Source organism: Lissotriton vulgaris, chromosome 4_1 (assembly GCF_964263255.1).
Source record: "Lissotriton vulgaris chromosome 4_1, aLisVul1.2, whole genome shotgun sequence".
NCBI lineage: Eukaryota > Metazoa > Chordata > Amphibia > Caudata > Salamandridae > Lissotriton > Lissotriton vulgaris.
The window spans coordinates 17,038,483-17,062,453 of record NC_141691.1 but is presented as its reverse complement, the minus strand read 5'-3'; the positions used below and the strand labels follow the sequence as shown (position 1 = coordinate 17,062,453).

The window sequence follows — 23,971 nt, the reverse complement described above, 5'->3', positions numbered from 1 at the left end:
GGCCCCAGCCCTACCAGCCTGTATAAACCTCAAACCTGTTCTTGTAAAATTGCGGTGTATCCTGCAGACAGAAACCTCGAAAACCCCAGAGGACCTGCCTGCCTTCAAGAGTGTGTCTCCTGTGAACATCAGAATTGTTCATCTGTCTTTGGCTGGACACCCCACATTAGCACCACTATGCACCCACCATCCACGGCCCAAGCTCGAGTGGGCTAACACCAGGAGGAGGTCTCCCCAGTGATCCTGACCCAAGATCCAGCAACCCCTGTCCTGCCTCAAACCCCCTGCTGAAGCCTGCAGAGTAAATCCAGAAGGTCCCTACAACTGCGGCCAGGAGCTGATCTAACCCAAAAAGGCACTCCTGCACCCGACACCTCATTGCCTCGGGTGGCCCAACCAATGGTGCCTAGCCAACCCCCAAGATCCCAACCTACTCCTCCAAATGGTGGTCGCACCCAGAAGACCTTTGTCACCAAGCCGGCACTGCCTTTGCAAACCGGATGTTCCCCTTTGAAAACAACAGAGTACCCAACGTCAAAGCAGCACCCTTCACCCAGCCACTCTAGTGCCATTGAGGGTGCACCTTTTGTGCTACTTTGTTTCCCATTTGCCCTGAGCTAAAGTCCAGGACCTTTGTTCCCACAACCAAGTGGCCTGCTCATCAGCAGTCACCAACTGGAGGCCCCCTATACCCCATTCGATAACATTGGGCCTCAGCACTCAGCACCCGGCCGCCCTACTGTCGCTGAGAGTGTAACAAGAGTGCATCCCTGACGCTGGAGGATCCCTGAGTCTATCCCAGAATCTCAACTCCCACTACCAAATACTTACCTTAAACCAATAACAACATTTTTCTCCAAAGGATAACATTGACTGCTTTTGTGGAGTTGGAAAACCTAAAGAATTTGTTAAAAAAATTGTACTATTTAACAAAAACAATAATACTTACCTGTTTAGAGGAAATGTCCAAGAGTATTATCCAGGTATACTACTCTGTGAGGGAAAAGTAATCTCAAAAGTAACTTACGTGTAATTTTACTGAAAATCCTTTACAGCATATGTACTGTATTTACACTGCATTTCTCAGAAACAATACTGTAAGTCAAAACAAATTGCATTTACAACTGCATTCCAATCTGTGTTACAAACTTTTTACTGCAAAGTACGTTACACTTACTTGTGCCAGGCTTGCTTGGTTTTGGAAATGAAATAACTAAAATAATATTTTAATACACAAACAATTGGACCGAAGTTCACTCTTAGCGTGTGTGAATGCATTTGCTGACTGAGTATGTACAACAAATGCTTAACACTGTCCTCTGATACTGCCTTACTGCTCGACCACACTAACACAAATAGTGCCTACCTTTTGGGTTCCACTGGACTCTCTACTCACTATACCTCACTTTGGTATAGTATCTACAGAGCTTCCCCAGCTTGTGAAGCTAAAGAATGAAAATCTGTAGTATGTAGAGGACGTAACGTTTACTTCCTTGGCAAACCAGTGCCACAGCTGATGATGCAACCGATACATCATTGGCAAGAAAAGGCTTACAGGTATGAAACCACAGAATTATCTTCATCTAATGTTTAAGTAGAAAAGGTATTGAATGGAATTGCTCCTATGGTATTTGTATGGATTTTAGTAATAATTCTATTTATGAACTCTTTTCTAACCAGGTGATGTGAAAGGAGAAACTCTATGCCAGTTGTCCATTGGTCCTTACTTCCATTACATTCTTCCATGCTGTGACTATTTCACAGAGATCATTATTGGTGGCTCGACTGATAAAGGTATTGCGGAGGTTGAGAAATGGCTGAAAAATGCTCCTGGGGCTATTGACTGCAGCCACGCTGCCAAGTTGACTTGTGAGCTTCAAGGCAACAGGTATGTATTCTGTACCAATTGGTGTAATGCCACTAGAGAAAAAGAGGGCTCAAAGCATGTGTAAAAGTGTGAAAGTTTGGACTCACAATACACTTTCAACATTTCTGACATTAATGCATCTGTAATAAAACTCTTGGAAAGACACATAATTTGTAGGCTTCATGGCAAGATTTAAGAAAACGTCATCCAATGCAACGCAGCAAAAACGTTACCTTTCCTTTTTATGGACTACCTTGCACTTGTCATGATACTTTGGGCAAGACTTACAAAACAGTAATGAAACGGAGCAAGAAGCCTTGCTGCTCTGCGTTGTGTGACATGGACAGAGTAAGAATGTATCGCATCTACTAAGATATAACCCATTCCTGCTCTCTCTATCTGCCTACTGCTCCTACACAAGCACCCTTGTGCATGGTGCCAGGGTGCCTACAATGAAGCCAGGATTGATACAGCTCAGGAAGAGACACATTCCTGCACACAACTTATAGTCCAAGCCTTTTTCCTCTTTCTAATATTTCTCCTTGTTCTACCCCACCTGGAAAGGTTTAGATTTTCATGCAATCCCAGGACTACTAGTGTTTATATATCTGAGAATGCACCAAACACCATGGATGGATGTGAGGGAACACCAACGTTACACTTATGTAATGTCATCCCAGCATTCAGTAATGCGAGGCAGTGAGTTGTGCTATGCCGGGTGGCAATGAAGGGCACAGTCAATCTGACCTAATGGTTTGCTTTACCATGCATGGCTGTGAGTGATGCAATAGCGACACAAGCTCTTACTGAACGTGGGCCTTTGTTTGACTTGCCAGCTCCCCAGATGTGAAATGATATGTAGTCTGGAGTTCCACACACTCTGAGGCACAACTAAATGTGTAAAAGCATTTTTGTCTCCACATAAGAAACATGTTTCCAGTGGGGATAAAGAGGCATTCTTCCAGACCCTGAGCAAAGAATCATCTTTCCATCCTGGAAGAGCAGTAACACCAGATCTACAATAGAGATCCTTTTGGCTATCTCGAGGGTTCGAAAGGGTCCGATTTCAGTTTCCAGAATACACACAAACAGCTATACATCCATTTGTAAATAAAAGTAATATTACTAGTAATAATAATAACATGAGCAACATCAACAATAATAATAACTTGTGTTATATACCATTTCATATTTCATCTTTGCCACTAGCCCCGCTAAATAATACATGTGACATACAATGCATTGAAGGGTGCAAGGCTCAGTCTGCCTGGCCGGGATTCAGGCTCATGACCTACCAAGCGTTCTGTTACTCAGTGGTGAGCATTCAAGTCGCTGAGCCATTGTGCTTGCAATTGATTTTCTTTTCTGCATCTTTTAGTGATCTTTGCTAATAGAACAGCAGGTTTGCTTTCATAGGACAACCCTCAAGGCTCGGAACGATGAACCCAAAGACAGCTAAAGATACGCCTTGATCCACAACACTTTTAATATGATGTATTTTACTTCAATAAATCTCTGATCACGCTGGGGTAGCTCGGCCAGCTCTCACCTCTCACTGGAGGAAAGTTATTATGTTACATCCTACCCATGCACCTCTGTCAAGCTCTTTTTTTTACAAGTATCAGGTACAGGCCTGAATCTTCTTCCATTAGGTTTGTTCTTCTGCCTCCTTCCTCAGGGTCCTGTAATTCCCTCTGAGATCAAAAGCAGACTCATTGTAGGACTGCAGTGAAAACATCTCACAACTGTCTCACGCATGCATTACATGGTGAAGAATCCTCTGTGACCCATGGAGCTGGCACCAGGTACTGTTACTTCAAGGTCTGCAGTACTCCCTCTGGGCCTATGATGAAAAGGCAATCTTTATAGCTTCAAGTTAGTGGTACCAGATTATAGTCATCTGAATAGTGCCTGACATAAATCCTCTACAAAAAATACCTCCCACTGTCTCACTTTCTCCCACTGTCTCACTGTCTCTCAATGTCTCACTGTCTCTCGCTGTCTCTCACTATTTCACTGTCTCTCATTGTCTCTAACTGTCTCACTGTCTCTAACTGTCTCAATGTCTCACTGTCTTTCACTGTCTCCCTGTCTCTCACTGTCTCATTGTCTCTTGCTGTCTCTCACTGCCTCACTGTCTCTCACTGTCTCTAACTGTCTCACTGTCTCTAACTGTCTCACTGTCTCACTGTCTCTCACTGTCTCACTGCCTCTCAGTGTCTCTCACTGTCTCTCACTGTGTCACTGTCTCTCACTGTCTCTCACTGTCTCTCCCTGTCTCTCACTCTCTCATTGTCTCTCACTGTCTCTCACTGTCTCACTGTCTCTCAATGTCCCACTGTCTCACAGTCTCTTGATGTTTCTCACTGTCTCACTGTCTCTCACTGTCTCACTGTCTCTCACTGTCTCACTGTCTCTCAATGTATGACACAGTCTCTCACTGTTGCACTGTCTCTCACAGACTTTTGATGTCTCTCACTGTCTCACTGTCTCTCACTGTCTCTCACAGTCTCACTTTCTCTCAATATCTCGCTGTCTCTCACTGTCTCTCACTGTCTCACTGCCTCTCAATGTCTCACTGTCTCTCACTGCCTCACTGTATCTCACAGTCTCTCACTGTCTCTTACTGTCTCTCACTGCCTCACTGTCTATCACAGTCTCTCACTGTCTCTTACTGTCTCTGTGTCTCTCACTGTCTCTCACTGTCTCTTACTGTCTCACTGTCTCTCACGGTATCTCACTATCTCTCACTGTCTCACTGTCTATCACTGTCTCTCACTGGTTCTCACTGTCTCTTGCTGTCTCACTGTCTATCACTGTCTCTCACTGTCTCACTGTCTCTTACTGTCTCTTACTGTCTCTCACTGTCTCACTGTCTCACTGTCTCTCACTGTCTCACTGTCTCTCACTGTCTCTCACTGTCTTACTGTTTCTCAATGTCTCACTGTATCTCACTTTTTCACTATCTCCCTGTCTCTCACTGTCTCACTGTCTGTCACTGTCTCTCACTGTCTCACCCTGGCTCTCACTATCTCTCACTGTCTCTCACTATCTCTCACTGTCACTCATTTTCTCACTGTCTCCTACTGTCTCTCACCGTCTCTTGATGATGCTCACTATATCACTGTCTCTCACTGTCTCTCAATGTCTCACTGTCTCTCAATGTTTCTCACTGTCTCTCACTGTCTCTCTCTGTCTCACTGTCGCTCACCTTCTCTCACAGTCTCCCTGTATCTCACTGTCTCCCTGTCTCACACTGTCTCTCACTCTCACTGTCTCTCACTGTCTCACTGTCTCTCAGTGTCTCTCACTCTCACTGTCTCTCACTGTCTCACTGTCTCTCACAGACTCTCACTTTCGCTCACTATCTCCCTGTACCTCTCTGTCTCATAGTCTCTCATAGCCTCTCACAGCCTCTCACTGTCTCTCACTGTCTCACTGTCTCTCACTGTCTCTCACTGTATCTCACTGTCACTCACTGTCTCTCACTGTCTGTCACTGTCTCACTGTCTCTCACTGTCTCTAACTGTCTCACTCACTGTCTGTAACTGTCTCACAGTCTCTCACTGTCTCACTGTCTCTCACTGTCTCTAACTGTCTCAGTGTCTCTGAGTCTCTCACTGTCTCACTGTCTCTTACTGTCTCATTGTTTATACATAGCTCACTGTCTCTCACTGTCTCTAACTGTCTCACTGTCTCACTATCTCACTGTCTCACTGTCATTCACTGTCTCATGGTCACTCAATATCTCACTTTCTCTCGCTGTCTCTCACTGTCTCTTACTATCTCTCATTGTCTCTAACTGTCTCACTGCCTCCCACTGTTTCTCATTGACTCCCTGTCTCTCACTGTCTCACTGTCTCTCACTGTCTAAAACTGTCTCACTGTCTCACTGTCTCTGAATGTCTCACTGTCCCTCACTGTCACTCACTGTCTCTCACTGTCTCTAACTGTTTCACTGTCTTTCCTTTCAATGTCTCACTGTCTCTCACTGTCTCTCAATGTTTCATTGTCTCTCACTGTCTCTCACTTTCTCACTGTCTCACTGTCTCTGAATGTCTCACTGGCCCTCACTGTCACTCACTGTCTCTAACTGTTTCACTGTCTTTCCTTTTTAATGTTTCTCTGTCTCTCACTGTCTCTAACTGTCTCACTGTCTCTCTCTGTCTCTCAATTTCTCATCATCTCTATCTGTCTCTCAATATCTCACTGGCTCACTGTCTCCCACTGTCTTTCACTTTATCACTGTCCCTCAATGTCTCACTGTCTCTCTCATTGTCTCATTGTCTCTCATTGTCTCACTGTCTCTCACTGTCACACTGTCTCACTGTATCTCACTGTCTCTCACTGTCTCTCATTGTCTCTAACCGTCTCACTGCCTCTCACTGTTTCTCACTGACTCACTGTCTCTCAATGTCTTCCTGTCTCTCACTGTCTCACTGCCTCTCACTGTTGCTTACTGACTCACTGTCCCTCAGTGTCTGACTGTCTCTCTGTCTCCCTGTCTTTCACTGTCTCACTGTCTCTCACTGTCTCTCATTGTCTCTAACCGTCTCACTGCCTCTCACTGTTTCTCACTGACTCACTGTCTCTCAATGTCTCCCTGTCTCTCACTGTCTCACTGCCTCTCACTGTTGCTTACTGACTCATTGTCCCTCAGTGTCTGACTGTCTCTCTGTCTCCCTGTCTCTCACTGCCTCACTGTCTCTCACTGTCTCTCAGTGTCTCTCAGTGTCTCACTGTCTCACTGTCTCTCACTGTCTCACTGTCTCACTCTGTGTCTCTCTCCTTTTGTCCATCGCCCTCCCCAGCTTTTCTTTCTTTCCATTGCTTTGTCTGCGTGATGCTCTCTCTCCTTGTCTGGGGTGTCTCCATCGCTCTCTTTCTATTGTTGTCTATCACTTTCTCACTGTCTCTCACTGTCTCACTGTATCTCACTGTCTCTAACTGTCTCACTGTCTAACTGTCTCACTGTCTCTCACTGTCCCACTGTCTCTCACTGTCTCTCACTGTCTCTGTCTCACTGTCTCTCTATCCCACTGTCTCTCACTGTCTCACTTTCTATCACTATCTCACTGTCTCTCACTGTCTCTCAATGTCTCACTGCCTCTAACTGTCTCTCACTGGCTCTAACTGTCTCACTGTCTCTCACTTTATCACTGTTTTTCAATGTATCACTTTATCACTGTCTCTCTCATTGACTCTCACTGTCTCTCATTGTCTCTCACTGTCTCACTGTCTCTCAATGCCTCACTGTCTCTCTGTCTCCCTGTCTCTCACTGTCTCACTGTCTCTCAATGCCTCACTGTCTCTCTGTCTCCCTGTCTCTCACTGTCTCACTGTCTCTCACAGTATCTCACTTTCTCACTGTCTCTAACTGTCTCACTGTCTCTCACTTTATCACTGTTTTTCAATGTATCACTGTATCTCCCACATTATCACTGTCTCTCTCATTGACTCTCATGTCTCTCTTTGTCTCTCACTGTCTCTCAATGCCTCACTGTCTCTCTGTCTCCCAGTCTCTCACTGTCTCACTGTCTCTCAATGCCTCACCGTCTATCTGTCTCCCTGTCTCTCACTGTCTCACTGTCTCTCAATGCCTCACAGTCTCTCTGTCTCCCTGTCTCTCACTGTCTCTCACAGTATCTCACTTTCTCACTGTCTCTCAGTGTCTCTCAGTGTCTCTCACTGTCTCACTGTCTCACTCTTTGTCTCTCTTTCTTTGTCCACCACCCTCCTCAACTTTCCTTTCGCTCCAATTGTTGGTCTGTGAGTCACTCTCTTTCCTTCTCTGCAGTATCTCTATTGTTCTCTTTCTATTGTGGTCTATCACTGTCTCACTGTCTCTCACTATCTAACAGTCTCTCACTGTCTCACTGTCTCTCACTGTCTAACAGTCTCTCACTGTCTCTCACAGTCTCACTGCCTCACCGTCTCTCACAGTCTCTTGATGTCTCTCACTGTCTCATTGTCTCTCACTGTCTCACTCTGTGTCTCTTTCCATGTGTAAAATCCTGTAATTGTATAGCGCACAAATCACCCCCGAATGGGTATCTCAGCACTGGGGCTGTCGCTGTCGGGAAGGTTAAGCGAGTTATTGCCCATAGTCGTAGACCCCTGCTGCCGGAGCCAAGGATCGAACTGTGATCGCCAGCATCTAGCCTTCTCACTGTGTCCACAGCCCTCCCCTGATTTCTTTTCTGTCCATTGGTTGGTCTGCGTGTCCCTCTCTCTCCTTCTCTGGGGTGTCTCCATCACTCTCTTTCTATTGTTGTCTATCACTGTCAAACAGTCTCTCACTGTCTCCCTGTCTCTCACTGTCTCACTGTCTCTCACTGTCTCTCACTGTCTCTCATAGTCTCTCACTGTCTCACTATCTCACCGTCTCTCAGAGTCTCTTGATGTTCCTCAGTGTCTCACTGTTTCTCACTGTCTCTCACTGTATCACTGTCTCTCGCAGTATCACTGTCTCTCACTGTATCATGTTCCCTCAATGTCTCACTGTCTCTCACTGTCTCTCACTGGCTCACCGTCTCCCACTTTCTCTCACTGTCTCTAACTGTCTCACTGTCTCACTGTCTCACACTGTCTCACTGTCTCTCACTATCTCTCACTGTCACTCATTTTCTCACTGTCTCCTACTGTCTCTCACCGTCTCTTGATGATGCTCACTATATCACTGTCTCTCACTGTCTCACTGTCTCTCAATGTCCCACTGTCTCTGAATGTGTCTCACTGTCTCTCACTGTCTCTCTCTGTCTCACTGTCTCTCACCTTCTCTCACAGTCTCCCTGTATCTCACTGTCTTCCTGTCTCTCACTGTTTCTCACTCTCACTGTCTCTCGCTGTCTCACTGTCTCTCAGTGTCTCACTATCTCTCACTGTCTCACTGGCTCTCACAGACTCTCACTGTCGCTCACTATCTCCCTGTACCTCTCTGTCTCATAGTCTCTCACAGCCTCTCACAGCCTCTCACTGTCTCTCACTGTCTCACTGTCTCTCACTGTCTCTCACTGTATCTCACTGTCACTCATTGTCTGTCACTGTCTGTCACTGTCTCACTGTCTCTCACTGTCTCTAACTGTCTCACTCACTGTCTGTAAATGTCTCAGAGTCTCTCACTGTCTCACTGTCTCTCACTGTCTCTAACTGTCTCAGTGTCTCACTGTCTCTCACTGTCTCACTGTCTCTTACTGTCTCATTGTTTAGAAATAGCTCACTGTCTCTCACTGTCTCTAACTGTCTCACTGTCTCACTATCTCACTGTCTCACTGTCATTCACTGTCTCATGGTCACTCAATATCTCACTTTCTCTCGCTGTCTCTCACTGTCTCTTACTATCTCTCATTGTCTCTAACTGTCTCACTGCCTCTGACTGTTTCTCATTGACTCCCTGTCTCTCACTGTCTCTCACTGTCTATAACTGTCTCACTGTCTCTGAATGTCTCACTGTCCCTCACTGTCACTCACTGTCTCTCACTGTCTCTAACTGTTTCACTGTCTTTCCTTTCAATGTCTCACTGTCTCTCACTGTCTCTCAATGTTTCATTGTCTCTCACTGTCTCTAACTGTCTCACTGTCTCTCACTGTCTCTCAATGTCTCATCATCTCTATCTGTCTCTTAATGTCTCACTGGCTCACTGTCTCCCACTGTCTCTCACTTTATCACTGTCCCTCAATGTATCACTGTCTCTCTCATTGTCTCATTGTCTCTCAATGTCTCACTGTCTCTCACTGTCTCTCACTGTCACACTGTCTCACTGTATCTCACTGTCTCTTACTGTCGCTCATTGTCTCTAACTGTCTCACTGCCTCTCACTGTTTCTCATTGACTCCCTGTCTCTCACTGTCTCACTGTCTCTTACTGTCTCTCACTGTCTATAACTGTTTCACTGTCTCTAAATGTCTCACTGGCCCTCACTGTCACTCACTGTCTCTCACTGTCTCTAACTGTTTCACTGTCTTTCCTTTTTAATGTCTCACTGTCTCTCGCTGTCTCTCAATGTTTCACTGTCACTCACTGTCTCTAACTGTCTCACTGTCTCTCAATGTCTCATCATCTCTATCTGTCTCTCAATGTCTCACTGTCTCTCACTGTCTCTCACTGTCACACTGTCTCACTGTATCTCACTGTCTCTCACTGTCTCTCATTGTCTCTAACCGTCTCACTGCCTCTCACTGTTTCTCACTGACTCACTGTCTCTCAATGTCTTCCTGTCTCTCACTGTCTCACTGCCTCTCACTGTTGCTTACTGACTCACTGTCCCTCAGTGTCTGACTGTCTCTCTGTCTCCCTGTCTCTCACTGTCTCACTGTCTCTCACTGTCTCTCATTGTCTCTAACCGTCTACTGCCTCTCACTGTTTCTCACTGACTCACTGTCTCTCAATGTCTCCCTGTCTCTCACTGTCTCACTGCCTCTCACTGTTGCTTACTGACTCACTGTCCCTCAGTGTCTGACTGTCTCTCTGTCTCTCACTGCCTCACTGTCTCTCACTGTCTCTCAGTGTCTCTCAGTGTCTCACTGTCTCACTGTCTCTCACTGTCCCACTCTGTGTCTCTCTCCTTTTGTCCATCACCCTCCCCAGCTTACCTTTCTTTCCATTGGTTGGTCTGCGTGATGCTCTCTCTCCTTTTCTGGGGTGTCTCCATCGCTCTCTTTCTATTGTTGTCTATCACTTTCTCACTGTCTCTCACTGTCTCTCACTGTCTAACTGTATCTCACTGTCTCTAACTGTCTCACTGTCTAACTGTCTCACTGTCTCTCACTGTCCCACTGTCTCTCACTGTCTCTCACTGTCTCTGTCTCACTGTCTCTCTATCCCACTGTCTCTCACTGTCTCACTTTCTCTCACTATCTCACTGTCTCTCACTGTCTCTCAATGTCTCACTGCCTCTAACTGTCTCTCACTGTCTCTAACTGTCTCACTGTCTCTCACTTTATCACTGTTTTTCAATGTATCACTGTCTCTCCCACTTTATCACTGTCTCTCTCATTGACTCTCACTGTCTCTCATTGTCTCTCACTGTCTCACTGTTTCTCAATGCCTCACTGTCTCTCTGTCTCCCTGTCTCTCACTGTCTCACTGTCTCACTGTCTCTCAATGCCTCACTGTCTCTCTGTCTCCCTGTCTCTCACTGTCTCACTGTCTCTCAATGCCTCACTGTCTCTCTGTCTCCCTGTCTCTCACTGTCTCACTGTCTCTCACAGTATCTCACTTTCTCACTGTCTCTAACTGTCTCACTGTCTCTCACTTTATCACTGTTTTTCAATGTATCACTGTCTCTCCCACATTATCACTGTCTCTCTCATTGACTCTTACTGTCTCTCCTTGTCTCTCACTGTCTCTCAATGCCTCACTGTCTCTCTGTCTCCCTGTCTCTCACTATCTCACTGTCTCTCAATGCCTCACTGTCTATCTGTCTCCCTGTCTCTCACTGTCTCATTGTCTCTCAATGCCTCACCGTCTCTCCGTCTCCCTGTCTCTCACTGTCTCTCACAGTATCTCACTTTCTCACTGTCTCTCACTGTCTCTCAGTGTCTCTCACTGTCTCACTGTCTCACTCTGTGTCTCTCTTTCTTTGTCCACCACCCTCCCCAGCTTTTTTTTCGCTCCAATGGTTGGTCTGTGAGTCACTCTCTTTCCTTCTCTGCAGTATCTCTATTGTTCTCTTTCTATTGTGGTCTATAACTGTCTCACTGTCTCTCACTATCTAACAGTCCCTCACTGTCTCACTGTCTCTCACTGTCTAACAGTCTCTCACTGTCTCTCACAGTCTCACTGCCTCACCATCTCTCACAGTCTCTTGATGTCTCTCACTGTCTCATTGTCTCTCACTGTCTCACTCTGTGTCTCTTTCCATGTGTAAAATCCTGTAATTGTATAGCGCACAAATCACCCCCGAAGGGGTATCTCGGAGCTGGGGCTGTCGCTGTCGGGAAGGTTAAGCGAGTTATTGCCCATAGTCGCAGACCCCTGCTGCCGGAGCCAAAGATCGAACTGTGATCGCCAGCGTCTAGCCTTCTCACTGTGTCCACCGCCCTCCCCTGATTTCTTTTCTGTCCATTGGTTGGTCTGCGTGTCCCTCTCTCTCCTTCTCTGGGGTGTCTCCATCACTCTCTTTCTATTGTTGTCTATCACTGTCAAACAGTCTCTCACCGTCTCCCTGTCTCTCACTGTCTCACTGTCTCTCACTGTCTCACTGACTCTCATAGTCTCTCACTGTCTCACTGTCTCACCGTCTCTCAGAGTCTCTTGATGTCCCTCAGTGTCTCACTGTTTCTCACTGTCTCTCACTGTATCACTGTCTCTCGCAGTGTCACTGTCTCCCACTGTATCATGTTCTCTCATGTCTCACTGTCTCTCACTGTTTCTCACTGGCTCACCATCTCCCACTGTCTCTCACAGTCTCTAGATGTCTCTCACTGTCTCACTGTCTCTCACTGTCTCACTCGGTGTCTCTCTCCATGCGTCAACCGCCCTCCCCAGTTTTCCTTTCTCAGCATTGGTTGGTCTGCGTGTCGCTCTCTCTCCTTCCCCGGGTTGTCTCCATCACTCTCTTTTTTTTATTGTTGTCTATCACTGTCTCACTGTCTCTCACTGTGTCAGTGTCTCTCACTGTCTCACTCGGTGTCTCTCTCCATGTGTCAACCGCCCTCCCCAGCTTTCCTTTCTCTGCATTGGTTGGTCTGCGTGTCGCTCTCTCTCCTTCTCTGGGCTGTCTCCCTCGCTCTCTTTCTTTTTTTGTCTCTCACTGTCCCTCCCGACGCCTCTCCAATTATGTTCTCTCTCGTTTTGTTGCTTCTCTCTCTAGTAGAAAGACCATATTATGTTTTCTGCTTTCTGACAATGACAAAGCTGAACCTGCAGAGGGTAGGAATTAGCACTGGGACCCCCCCATCCAGTTCCCCCCCAAAAAAGCTCAAGGCTGATGTTCCAGCGCTCGAATGTCTGACATAATATCGACAGACAGAATATCTACATACAAAAATATTGACACAAAAATATCGAAATCAAAAATATCGGAGTCATATCTTCATAAAGGTAAGTACAAAAATATCGAAAAAATAATATCGTAGTACAAAAATATCGAAATTAAAAATATCGTTTTTTTAAATGTATTAATAATAATGTAAAAATAATTTTAAAATACATATAATTTTACAAATATTAAATAAAAATATAAAAACATAATTAAAAAATTAAAAATAATACATATACATTTAAAATAAATTAAAAACGTAATAATTTAATGTAATTTAAAATCATTTTATTTTTACCCTGTACGACTGTACCCCAAAAACCCAAAACTGACCCTGAACCCTAAAAATACCCCTTTACCCAAAAACCCCAAACTGACCCTGAACCCTAAAAATACCCCTTTACCCAAAAACTGAAAACTGACCCTGAACCCTAAAAATACCCCTTTACCCAAAAACCCCAAACTGACCCTGAACCCTAAAAATACCCCTTTACCCAAAAACTGAAAACTGACCCTGAACCCTAAAAATACCCCTTCACCCAAAAACTGAAAACTGACCCTGAACCCAAAAAATACCCCTTTACCCAACAACTGAAAACTGACCCTGAACCCTAAAAATACCCCTTTACCCAAAAACTGAAAACTAACCCTGAACCCTAAAAATACCCCTTTACCCAAAAACTGAAAACTGACCCTGGCCTGAACCCTAAAAATACTCCTTTACCCAAAATTAAATAATATTATTTAATTACCAATTAATTATTAATTAACAATAACAATAAAGTAAATATATTAGCACATTAGCTGTAATTAATTAAATTTAATAATTAATAATATTTTTCCCAAGTAATTAATTAACAATAACAAAAAATTATATATAAAAAAAATAATCTAATTAATATAATTAACTAATTAATATTAATTAATTACCAATTAATTATTAATTAAAAATATGTACAAAATTATATTAATTAATTAACTAATTAATATTAATTAATTACCAATTAATTATTAATTGAACATATTTACAAACATATATTAATTAATTAATTATTATTAAATTACTTCCCACCCTATTCCCCTATAAACCCACAACCCGCTCTTATACTAAAACGCAAAATGTAAACAAATTTACAAATTTTCAAACATACATTACAAAACATGTTTAACAAACATGTAAACAACATAATAAAATACATAACACAATTTTTTTTTTCGATATTAGTAAAATTCGATATTAGTAACATACATACCTTAAAAAAACGATATTCTGTCTGTCGATATTTTGGACATCGATATTCTGTACTGTCGAAATTAAAACATCGATATTATTGTATATCGATATTTTAATTTCGATATTTTGTCTGCCTACCCCAGCGCTCACCTCGGGTCACATCACAGAGGTCGGAGGAGGCTTCCAGGGGCTTTTCATCTTAGTTTCTGGTCCGACCCATGTGCCGATGAGTCTGACAGCATGCCCAGCAGTCAATCAATCAATCAATCATTTATAGAGTGCACTACTTACCCATGAGGGTCTCAAGGCGCTGGGGGTTAAAGGGGGTGGGGGCCGCTACTGGTCGAACAGCCAGGTCTTGAGTAGCCTCCTGTAGGTCAGCGGGTCTTGGGGGGTTTACAATGGAGTTCTGATGTAATTTCCAACCTGCTCTGATGAGCTGACGAGTCTTTAGGGGTCTATATTAGGGGGGCTAGGGGGGAATTGTTTGCAGAGCTCCAGGCTCCAAGCATAGCCTGGAGTTATCAAAACTGCACTGGCAGAGCAGGGTTCACCGCCCGCTCCTACTGTACACACATTCATTGGTGGTGGGGGTAGGCAAGCAGGAGAGTCACATGTTGGTAGACAAGATGAGTAAAAACAATGGTTTGAATGAGAAATGCTGACAATTCAATGACCCTAATGATATTTACAGCGTGCCCGGTGAGGAAAGCGGGAGCTTTGAAGGAAATTGGGCATTAACAGTAAAAAGGCATGAACCAAAATACAAGTGAAGGGCAATCCATAGGATGTGGCATAACATCCAGAATTGCTGACCTTGGAGCTGGGAGCTGGGTTCGAGTCTCGGCATCGTCTCAACAGCCTATACAAGCGCGCTTAAAGTGTGTGCTAAGACAAAACGAATAAACCCAAGACATTGGCTGCAGACAGCCCATGTGCTTCAAATGCTTGCAGACACTGAGAGATTTGATGAAAGTAAACACAATTCACGGTGCAGATGAAATTAACAAATGAAATGACACCTACCAATGTGGATACATAGGAGTACTTTGGCCTCAGAAGACTGAGAGGAGCAAATACATGAGAAACCGCTGGACATAGTTGGATATACCAATCGAAAAGGAGGAAACGTTGGCTGCAAGAAGGCAAACCAATGAAAAGAGAGGGGATGCAAGAACCTTCTGAGCTTTATATGAAACGCAGATAGATTTCACAACACAGCATTGCACATGCGAAACCGAAACAGGATAGAATCAAGAGACAAAAAAGAAACATGAAAACAAATATATTTATATTTTGTATTGTTATTTTAAAAAAATAGTCCAAAAGCAAAGATGGAGGGGGTGCAGTTACGACGACAATCTTCATCCACCGTCTTCTTCAATTTATATTACTCATGGGGTTTGGCAAGACTCTGGGGTAAGATGCATGTGGCTGCGATGAACCCTAGGTGTTTTGCCATCCACCTTAAGGGCAGTCAGTGTGGCCAGGGTACCTGTGTAAGTGCCCTTGCATCGCTTGTGTTGCCATCTACAAACAACACTCTGTAGACATACGTTCTGTCCCACAAGCACCGCTGTGAGGTGAACCTCAGGGTTGGTACACGTCTCCTTTTCCTTGGTCACCTGTTTAGAGATGAATCTTGCACATTTCATCAGTTCCCAAGAATACATGTGCATCTCATCATTCAAGATATCTGACAAGTTTTCTCCCCGCATTTTACACCTATTGGCAGAGCTTGGACATTCATCAACCTCCCTGTCACTATTTGATGGAGTGCCACGTGATGGTCTGAACTGGGTGTATTCCTGAGGTAAAACAGTTTTATTGGCAAACAGTATAACCATTGATTGTTGAGTGTAGTGCATCATTTACTAATCTTACTCTTCAGCAGAACATGCAAATGCCATTACTTTGGAGAAGGTATATGGAGGACAGTTTATGATTTATTTCTAGCTGCTTTCTAATGTGCTCAAATTTTGCAATAAAACAATTTGTGCCACTTTTGCATTTGATCCCTTCTGGGATTTACCAATGGGGAAACACTTCGAGGATCCAGTATATAGCTGCTGCCTTGGCATGACAATGGATGTATTGTCTGTTTCAATCCATCGGGAGAATGGGCAGACCACTACGATGAGGTATCTGTAGTTACTGTACCTATCAATCATATCCACAAAGTCCATGCCAAGGGCTTTAGAGGGAACTTCTGATCGCAGAATGGTGGAATGGATCACTTTGAAGGTGGGATTAGGCAAAACTGTTAGCGTGTGATACAGGTGTGAAGATGCATGGCAATTATGTTGTGTAAATTGGGAACTAACCAGTTTTGTTGTATGTGTGTTGACAAATAATACCTGAAGGTATGGGCTGGTGAACGGATCTGATCCATGGCTGCTGCACGGAAACCCTGTGGCATCTCTGGTTTTCCTGTAGATAGTTGCCTAAACCATAGGTCATTCCCTGACTGGATGCGTCCTCTACTGTTGTTCATGCACCTAGAACCCGTAACCGATTACTATCAGTGTCACATTAGCTCTTCGTCCTATAGCAAATGAACCAATGATTAGACAACCCAGAACATGCGACTTACGTTACTCTCAGGAATGGTGGGAATCAAGATCACTCTTTCCTTATATTCCCATACCAGTCCACAACATTGATAAAGAAAGAGAAACGATAAAGTTAAAAAATTTTATTTTAACGACTTGCTCTGAGATGCAGTATTTTTGCGAGCATAAGCAGCAATATCATTATAAATAATACGATCATCATTGTTACAGTTCCATAAAACACAAAAAGAAAAATCATATTATAATGATAGTGGGAACAGGTTATATATCACCATGTATGCGACATTCCCTAGCTAGGAACTAAGGGCCAGATGTAGGTAAATCCCATTTACCGAATTTGAAATACCGAATGTTACCGATTCGGTATTTCAAAATCGGTAAATGGGATGTAGGTATCAACATCTGGATTTTTTACCGATACCTTGAAATTCGGTATTTACAGATTTGGTAAATACTGAATCGGTATTTGCTATTGAATCCTATGGGCCTTGAAGCCCACAGGATTCAATCGCATATACCGATTCGGTATTTACCGAATCGGTTAATATCGAATTTGTCAAGGGTGCAGGGGTGTCACTTTGACACCCTCTAGCACCCCCAAAACGGGCATGTGTGCAATGTGGCACACAGACATGCCCTAAGGGCACGTCTGTCTGTCACATGGCACATGTGTACATGCACAGATGTGCATGTACACAGGAATCAGTATTTTACCATGGATTTGTATTCCATGGTAAAATACTGATTCTGAAAGGCATGTGCCAATGGAAAATTGGCTACCCACATTGCATTTTCGGTAATTTTACCAAATCGGTAAATTTACCGAATCAGTAATAATAACGATTCGGTAAAATTACTGAATATGTGCCCCTACATCTCCATAGCCCTTTACCGATCGGAAACGGCCGAAAATCAGTATTTTCGGCCGATTCCGATCGGTAAAGGGCTACCTACATCTGGCCCTATGTTCTATAAAATATAAAAGGTCTCTTAGGCTGGAATGGGGAACCCCATACCTCCAAGATTAGCAGAAGTGAATCACATCAGGATCTGCAATAGCTCTCTATCTCTCTGGAAACAAGCTTTCTTCAGAGTGTCTAAATCATGCATGCAGTGTGATATTAAGGACGCCAGAATTTCAGCTAGCTGCAGCTGCGTGCATGTTTTGTCTAGCGCGTGAGCTGATCAGCCCGAACAACACCTAACCGTGTTCTGATAACCTTGGAGGCTTCAGCACTCACTGTGCAGACTAAGGTTGAGCTGTAAGTCTAGGGAAGTTGAAAACAAGCCATTCTCATGTGAAGCAATTCACACAGCCTAACATATAGTGTTGTGTGCAAAAGCAGCAAAAAGGCGAAATGGTGTTTATACTTCTAATAAGCCTATGCTAACATAGCAATGTGCACAAGTAAGGCCCAGCCTTCACTACAACCTCCCTTGATTGGAACAAGCACAGAATGGGGGGCATTTGAAATGCAGAGTTCAAGTTTGAGTGAGACAGAACAAAGCTAAAAATTTGCCAAACTGAACAATTGGGAATAATATTCCGAATCCGTAACTAACCCAAAAAAAATGTCCTCACCCAACAAGAAGCAGGGGCTGTATAGTGTTCAAAGCACAGAATGTGACTGGAGTAAAAAAAAAAGATAAAAAAGCAAGAGCCACAAATGCGTCTGAAGTAGAAACCACTTCAATCCAAAAATGTATAAGCACAGTACGTTGCTACTGCTTCCAATAGGAAGTCATTGTTCTGATCCAAAAACATTTCAGCCATCCAATTCAACAAAGGGAAAGAACACACATTTTCTTCGACAGCCGGAGACTGCAGCACCATCAGAGGACAACTCAGGTGTTCTTCGAGATAACTGCGTGCCAGAAATTCATGGGCTGCAGCCCATATGTTCCAATTACCTAGGACTCCATGTGCCGCCTTGCAGGCCATTATTTCAATACCAGAACAGTCTAACTCATGAGCAACTAAGGGCCTCATTAGTAGATCATAATTCAGGTTAGGAGACATCGGGTTGCAGAGCCACAAATCCAGAGCCCATTCAAAACCGCAATCCAGGCAATGGAAGACAGGCTGCACGCATGCAAAACAGGAGATACTGAAAGCGGAAGCGCACCATAATAATCAAGCATTCGGTTATGAAGCTGGAGCAGCCACGGCAGGTTGTAGTGGGACACAGATTGTGCAGCCATTTTTGAGCAAGCACATCAACAGCAGTATACCTGCAGCCAAGGCAAGAATTAATGGTAATCCGCAGAAGAGGCTGGAAAAAATTAAATGAACAAAATGCCGGTATCATACCAAATATATTTTGGAATGAAGTCACGAGGCAAGAACTTCAATTTAAAAAAAAAGTGCAGCAAGCCTGTGGTCCACAAAGCATTAAAGATAGTGTGAATAAAAGCACTGAAATGCAAGGGGAGATCAGTATTCAAAAGCGCATGCACCTCGGTGCAAGTGTTTACCACGTGAAGTACAAATGTTTCACACGGAGAGGTAAGGGCGACTTCTTTTTGATACAAAAGAGCCCTTATGCGACTCATCTTGTTGAACTCTGCTTTCAAGGTTGGAATGGAAGGCTAGATAGATACATCGAGCTTCCCCTGTGGAGGAGGGAACAGCACATTTTTGCAACAGACTACATGCTGGGAAACAGTCACAATGTATGGTATTCCTACCAGCATACCACAGCAGTTTTCATTATTTAAAAGCAAATAACTACTGTTTGCTAGCAAAGTGGAAGTCAGGGTTATGGCCGGGACAGGATTTCCTTTTAAAATGCATGCTAAATTCAGGGTGTCAGAATTACAAGAGCCGTGCAATTGGATGCTCCTGCAAACTAATGAGTGATCAGGTGTGGAAGTGCAATCTTCACCTTTCAAATAAACTTCTTTACCCTCCCTCAGGCACCTGAAGTTAAATGGCAGAGATCAAGCTTCATGGTGATAAGCGCTACCTAAAGGTTCAAATCTGCCTAGGGCATAGTACTTCATACATGAATCAAACTTAAATAGCGGAAAAGGCAATGCGAATAACTCATGAATGAGCCATACAGCTGAATTAGCCTTCAACGTTTGTAATGTCCAAGCAAATTGCATAATGGAACGTAACTGATTTTGACCATTGATACAAAACAGACACTGCATCCTGGATGATATCAACAACAGAAGAAACAATATTTTCCAATGTGTAAATTCATTCAGATCAACATCTTCAGTTAATTTGGACAAATGGAGTTTTACTGACGCTAAGGTGGAATATTTCAGCCAGTTCTGACATAACTTGCCTACTGAATAGGTAGTAACAGAATTATCACTTTGAAAATGGGGATCTACTCTCACCTGTGTATAGCCAGGGGTCAGACCCAGAAAACGATGTTGGCAAGAATCAGAACATGTTTGCCATAACAATCAACCTGGAGAATTAAAACTGGAAATGTTCAATGACGAATTCAGGAACAGAGACTATAATTCACTAAGGGACAAATCTGTGGGATTGTACCATGTTGGGTATTCTCCTAAAACAGGAAGAGAGGGAGCATTTAATTTTTCAGAGGTAGCCAATCCACAGCAGGTTGTCTGTGAAATTGTCGAGTTCAAAAACAACATATGGCTTGGGATGAGACATTCACAATGAAAAGATTCAGTGCCTTGTACCTGCCAGCCTTTAGAACTCCAAACAGATTTAAGATCATTAGTATATTGACTTGTCAAGAAAGGACTTAGAATCTAATAATTTAGTGTGGGTAAGTCTAACTTTGGAGTAGGACATGCCAGCCATCTTTAAATAAAATGCGTCACGATTTGATTTATTAAAATCAGTAAAATATGAAAACCTTTTCAAAACAGTTTTTGAACTGCCCTCAACGGGAGCTGGATAATGTTCCCATTGTGTATAATTAACCACATTTCTAAATGTATTTGCTTTGTGCAGAAAATGATTGCCATAATGTTAGTAGCAAAATAAATTAGCATAATTTGCAGGGTCTAAATGCAAATCTTCAGCATCAAAAGCAGCATATTATTTCAAATCTGAAAACAGAGCTTTTTTGGGCTGGACATCCCAATCATCAGAGTGTTTATTTTGTTTAACCACATCCCCCATTGAAACACCCAGTACATTTGGAACATTAATAACCTCAGTGGGACCGTGGATTTTAAATCTAACAGCATCCCATACAATCCCATCTAGAACGGGTCAAGCAGTGATATTAACACAAGTCTGGTCCCTCTTCATGATGTGAGATGAGGAGTGGGGCCCCAAAGTTCCATCAATTAACCAAATTGAAGTTCTTTCTTTAACATGGTGTCCATTCACAAAACAGAAAAAGTACACTACAAATCCAATTGACATGAACAAAAAAATTGAAAAAAAACACTAGCCAAATATAAGTCCAATGGGGAATCAAAAAGTGTTTCTTAAATCAGACAACAAAAATCGAAATTTTCGATGGGGATTTTGATGTAGTTAAGCCAGTCCAAGTGTCAAATAAAAAGTGTGCCTGGTTAACAGCAGACATTTGCAAATCTGTCATCGACAAGTCTGTAGGGTAAGTATATTCAGGTTCATTAAGGGGATCACCAGCCAGTGAACTCAATAAAGGATCAGTAAATATAGGCATCTCAATGCCAATGTCAGGCCTGGTGGAACCCGCTAGAGCCAAAATAGAATATCTCAGCATCGCTCGACAAGAGACCACTGGAGTCATACTAAGAAGAATTGGCCACTCACTGTAATTTGACATTGTAAATTGAGATGTACCTGTTTTCCTTGCCGCCAGGAAGTGGAGGTAAAATGACTGTTCTTGTACCCTGCACGCCAAGCACAGGAACTGGTGCACGATATGAGGGGCCAAACTCCTTCTTGTTTTCCACCTTCTCATGGACCAGATCATCAACTTGGGGTAGCCAGCCAACTACCGGAATCTGAAGAGCAGCACATCTATGTCAAAGGATACGCCATGTCTAGACCCTTAAGGTCTGGAACATACATTTTGATGCCAAAGAGCATTTCGTATGGGGTCAGCCCACCCAGAGACCTTCTAGGGAGATTATTAAGAGCACGCTGTATGCTATAGAGATGGGCTAGCCAGTACCGGCCTGTACCTAAAACCTTAGCTGTCAAGGATTGCTTTAAGTCACGGTTCATCCGCTCTACAATTGAATTGCCCTCAGGCCTGTATGAAGACGAAAATTTGAATTTGACCCCCAATGAACGAATGGCTTCCTTGTACGCCCTAGAGGCGAACACCGGACCTTGGTCTGAGTGAAAGGTACCACATGCAAAAATTCCCACAAAGACACGCAAATCCCTGTTGACAGTGTGGGCATCAGTACTCCTTTGTGGCCACACCCAAACAAAGCATGTGCACGAATCAACTGCAACTAAGATACAAAGGTCTGCGTACTCCAGTGCAAGCACCGGAGCAGTTAGCTCTGCCAATTGGGCGGTACAGTCCCAAAATGTCTGTGTGTGCACAACATCAGACTTGAACTCTCCATTCACCGTAGTACCAACCACTATTGCACAGGCCGCTTAATAAGCATGTTTTGAAACCATTGCCGGCTGCGCCGATCCATCAGTGTATCTGATACAATTGAAGTCCTCCAGCGAGCCCATGGTCAGAGGAGAAGGATGAGCAAATTCATACTGCAAGTACTCTGGAGTTTGCAAAGAGGGGTCAAATATGAATGTGACATCCGGAGATGTCAAGGCCGTGGCCCAGTGTATCCCCCTTGGGTGCAAAGCTTTTGTATTCGGTACACTGGCTTTTGTCACTGCCGCCAAGGCAGGATACGGAGTAGCAACCAACAAGCGTTTTCCCTGGGAAAGTGCCCGTTCTTTCAGAATCGCCATCTGCACTGCAGTCAAAACGTTTTCTACAGTGAAAAACTGCATTTCAGCCGATGTGTACAAGTGTGAATTGTAAGCTATAGGGACTGTGTCACCCTCATTAAAAGTCAGGTACGGGAAACCAAATGCGACTGGCACAATTCTTATCACCAGGTTTGTATGGTTGTCATGAGTCAATAAGAATTTAGTTGAACAATGATGGGGTGCACAACTTACAGAGTCTAGTAGACCAAAGACGTGTGAAAAATGTCACTTCTTTATTAGATGAGAATATTTCAAAATTTTAAAACCAGTTGAATCAGACTATCAGCCAACGCATTTCGCTCCCACATTGAGAGCTTCCTCATGGCACAAAAATATATCTGCAATACATCAGTTTCATAAAAAGAGAATACGTAAGTTGAAATTGATATTACAGTTTTAGGCAGCATGAACGGTAGTATTGGAGCCAGTCGTTATCCAAAAGGATCCTTGGAGTTATCAGAGGTCAGATTAAGTTTCCGTAGTATGTGACAGCAATAAGGAAGCTCTAGTCCTTGTCACAATGATCCCGCGCTTCTGGCAGTCCTGCCCAGAACGGGAAACAACCGTTACAACGCAACTATTACAACGCACACCGTTACAACGCACACCATTACAACGCATGATCCTTTACAACGCATGGCTTTACAACGCATGACATTACATAGCAGATGCTATTACAACGCTTGCCATTACAACGTAAGTATAGGTAAGTATATTATTTTATTTAACTTTTTTGTAATTACAAAAATATTAAAAATAAATAAAATAAATTAATTAAAGTAATTTTATATATATAGTTTGGGTTATGGGGTACAGGGGTATTTTTAGGGTTCAGGGTTGGGTTTGGATTTTGGGGTACAGGTGTATTTTTAGGGTTCAGGGTTGGGTTTGGATTTTGGGGTACAGGGGTATTTTTAGGGTTCAGGGCTAGGTTTGGATTTTGGGGTACAGGGGTATTTTTAGAGTTCAGGGTTGGGTTTGGATTTTGGGGTACAGGGGTATTTTTAAGGTTCAGGACTGGGTTTGGGTTTTGGGGTACAGGGGTATTTTTAGGGTTCAGGGCTGGGTTTAGGTTTTGGGGTACAGGGGTATTTTTAGGGTACAGGGTTGGGTTTGGGTTTTGGGGTACAGGGGTATTTTTAGGGTTCAGGGTTGGGTTTGGATTTTGGAGTACAGGGGTATTTTTAGGGTTCAAGGTTGGGTTTGGATTTTGGAGTACAGGGGTATTTTTAGGGTTCAGGGCTGGGTTTGGATTTTGGGGTACAGGGGTATTTTTAGGGTTCAGGGCTGGGTTTGGGTTTTGGGGTACAGGGGTATTTTTAGGGGTACAGGGTTGGGTTTGGGTTTTGGGGTACAGGAGTATTTTTAGGGTTCAGGGTTGGGTTTGGATTTTGGATTTTGGGGTATTTTTAGGGTTAAGGGTTGGGT

General features: G+C 43.6%; 1 protein-coding gene across 1 annotated transcript in view; it reads left to right on the top strand.

The window, feature by feature from the left end:
• LOC147718233 (indolethylamine N-methyltransferase-like) overlaps positions 1-23,971 on the top strand; it is a 94,099-nt gene that overhangs the window by 57,317 nt on the left and 12,811 nt on the right. The window contains exon 2 of the mRNA XM_086918239.1: positions 1,681-1,888. Within this exon, the coding sequence (XP_086774365.1) occupies positions 1,681-1,888 (208 nt within the window). The remainder of the gene's footprint in view (positions 1-1,680; positions 1,889-23,971) is intronic.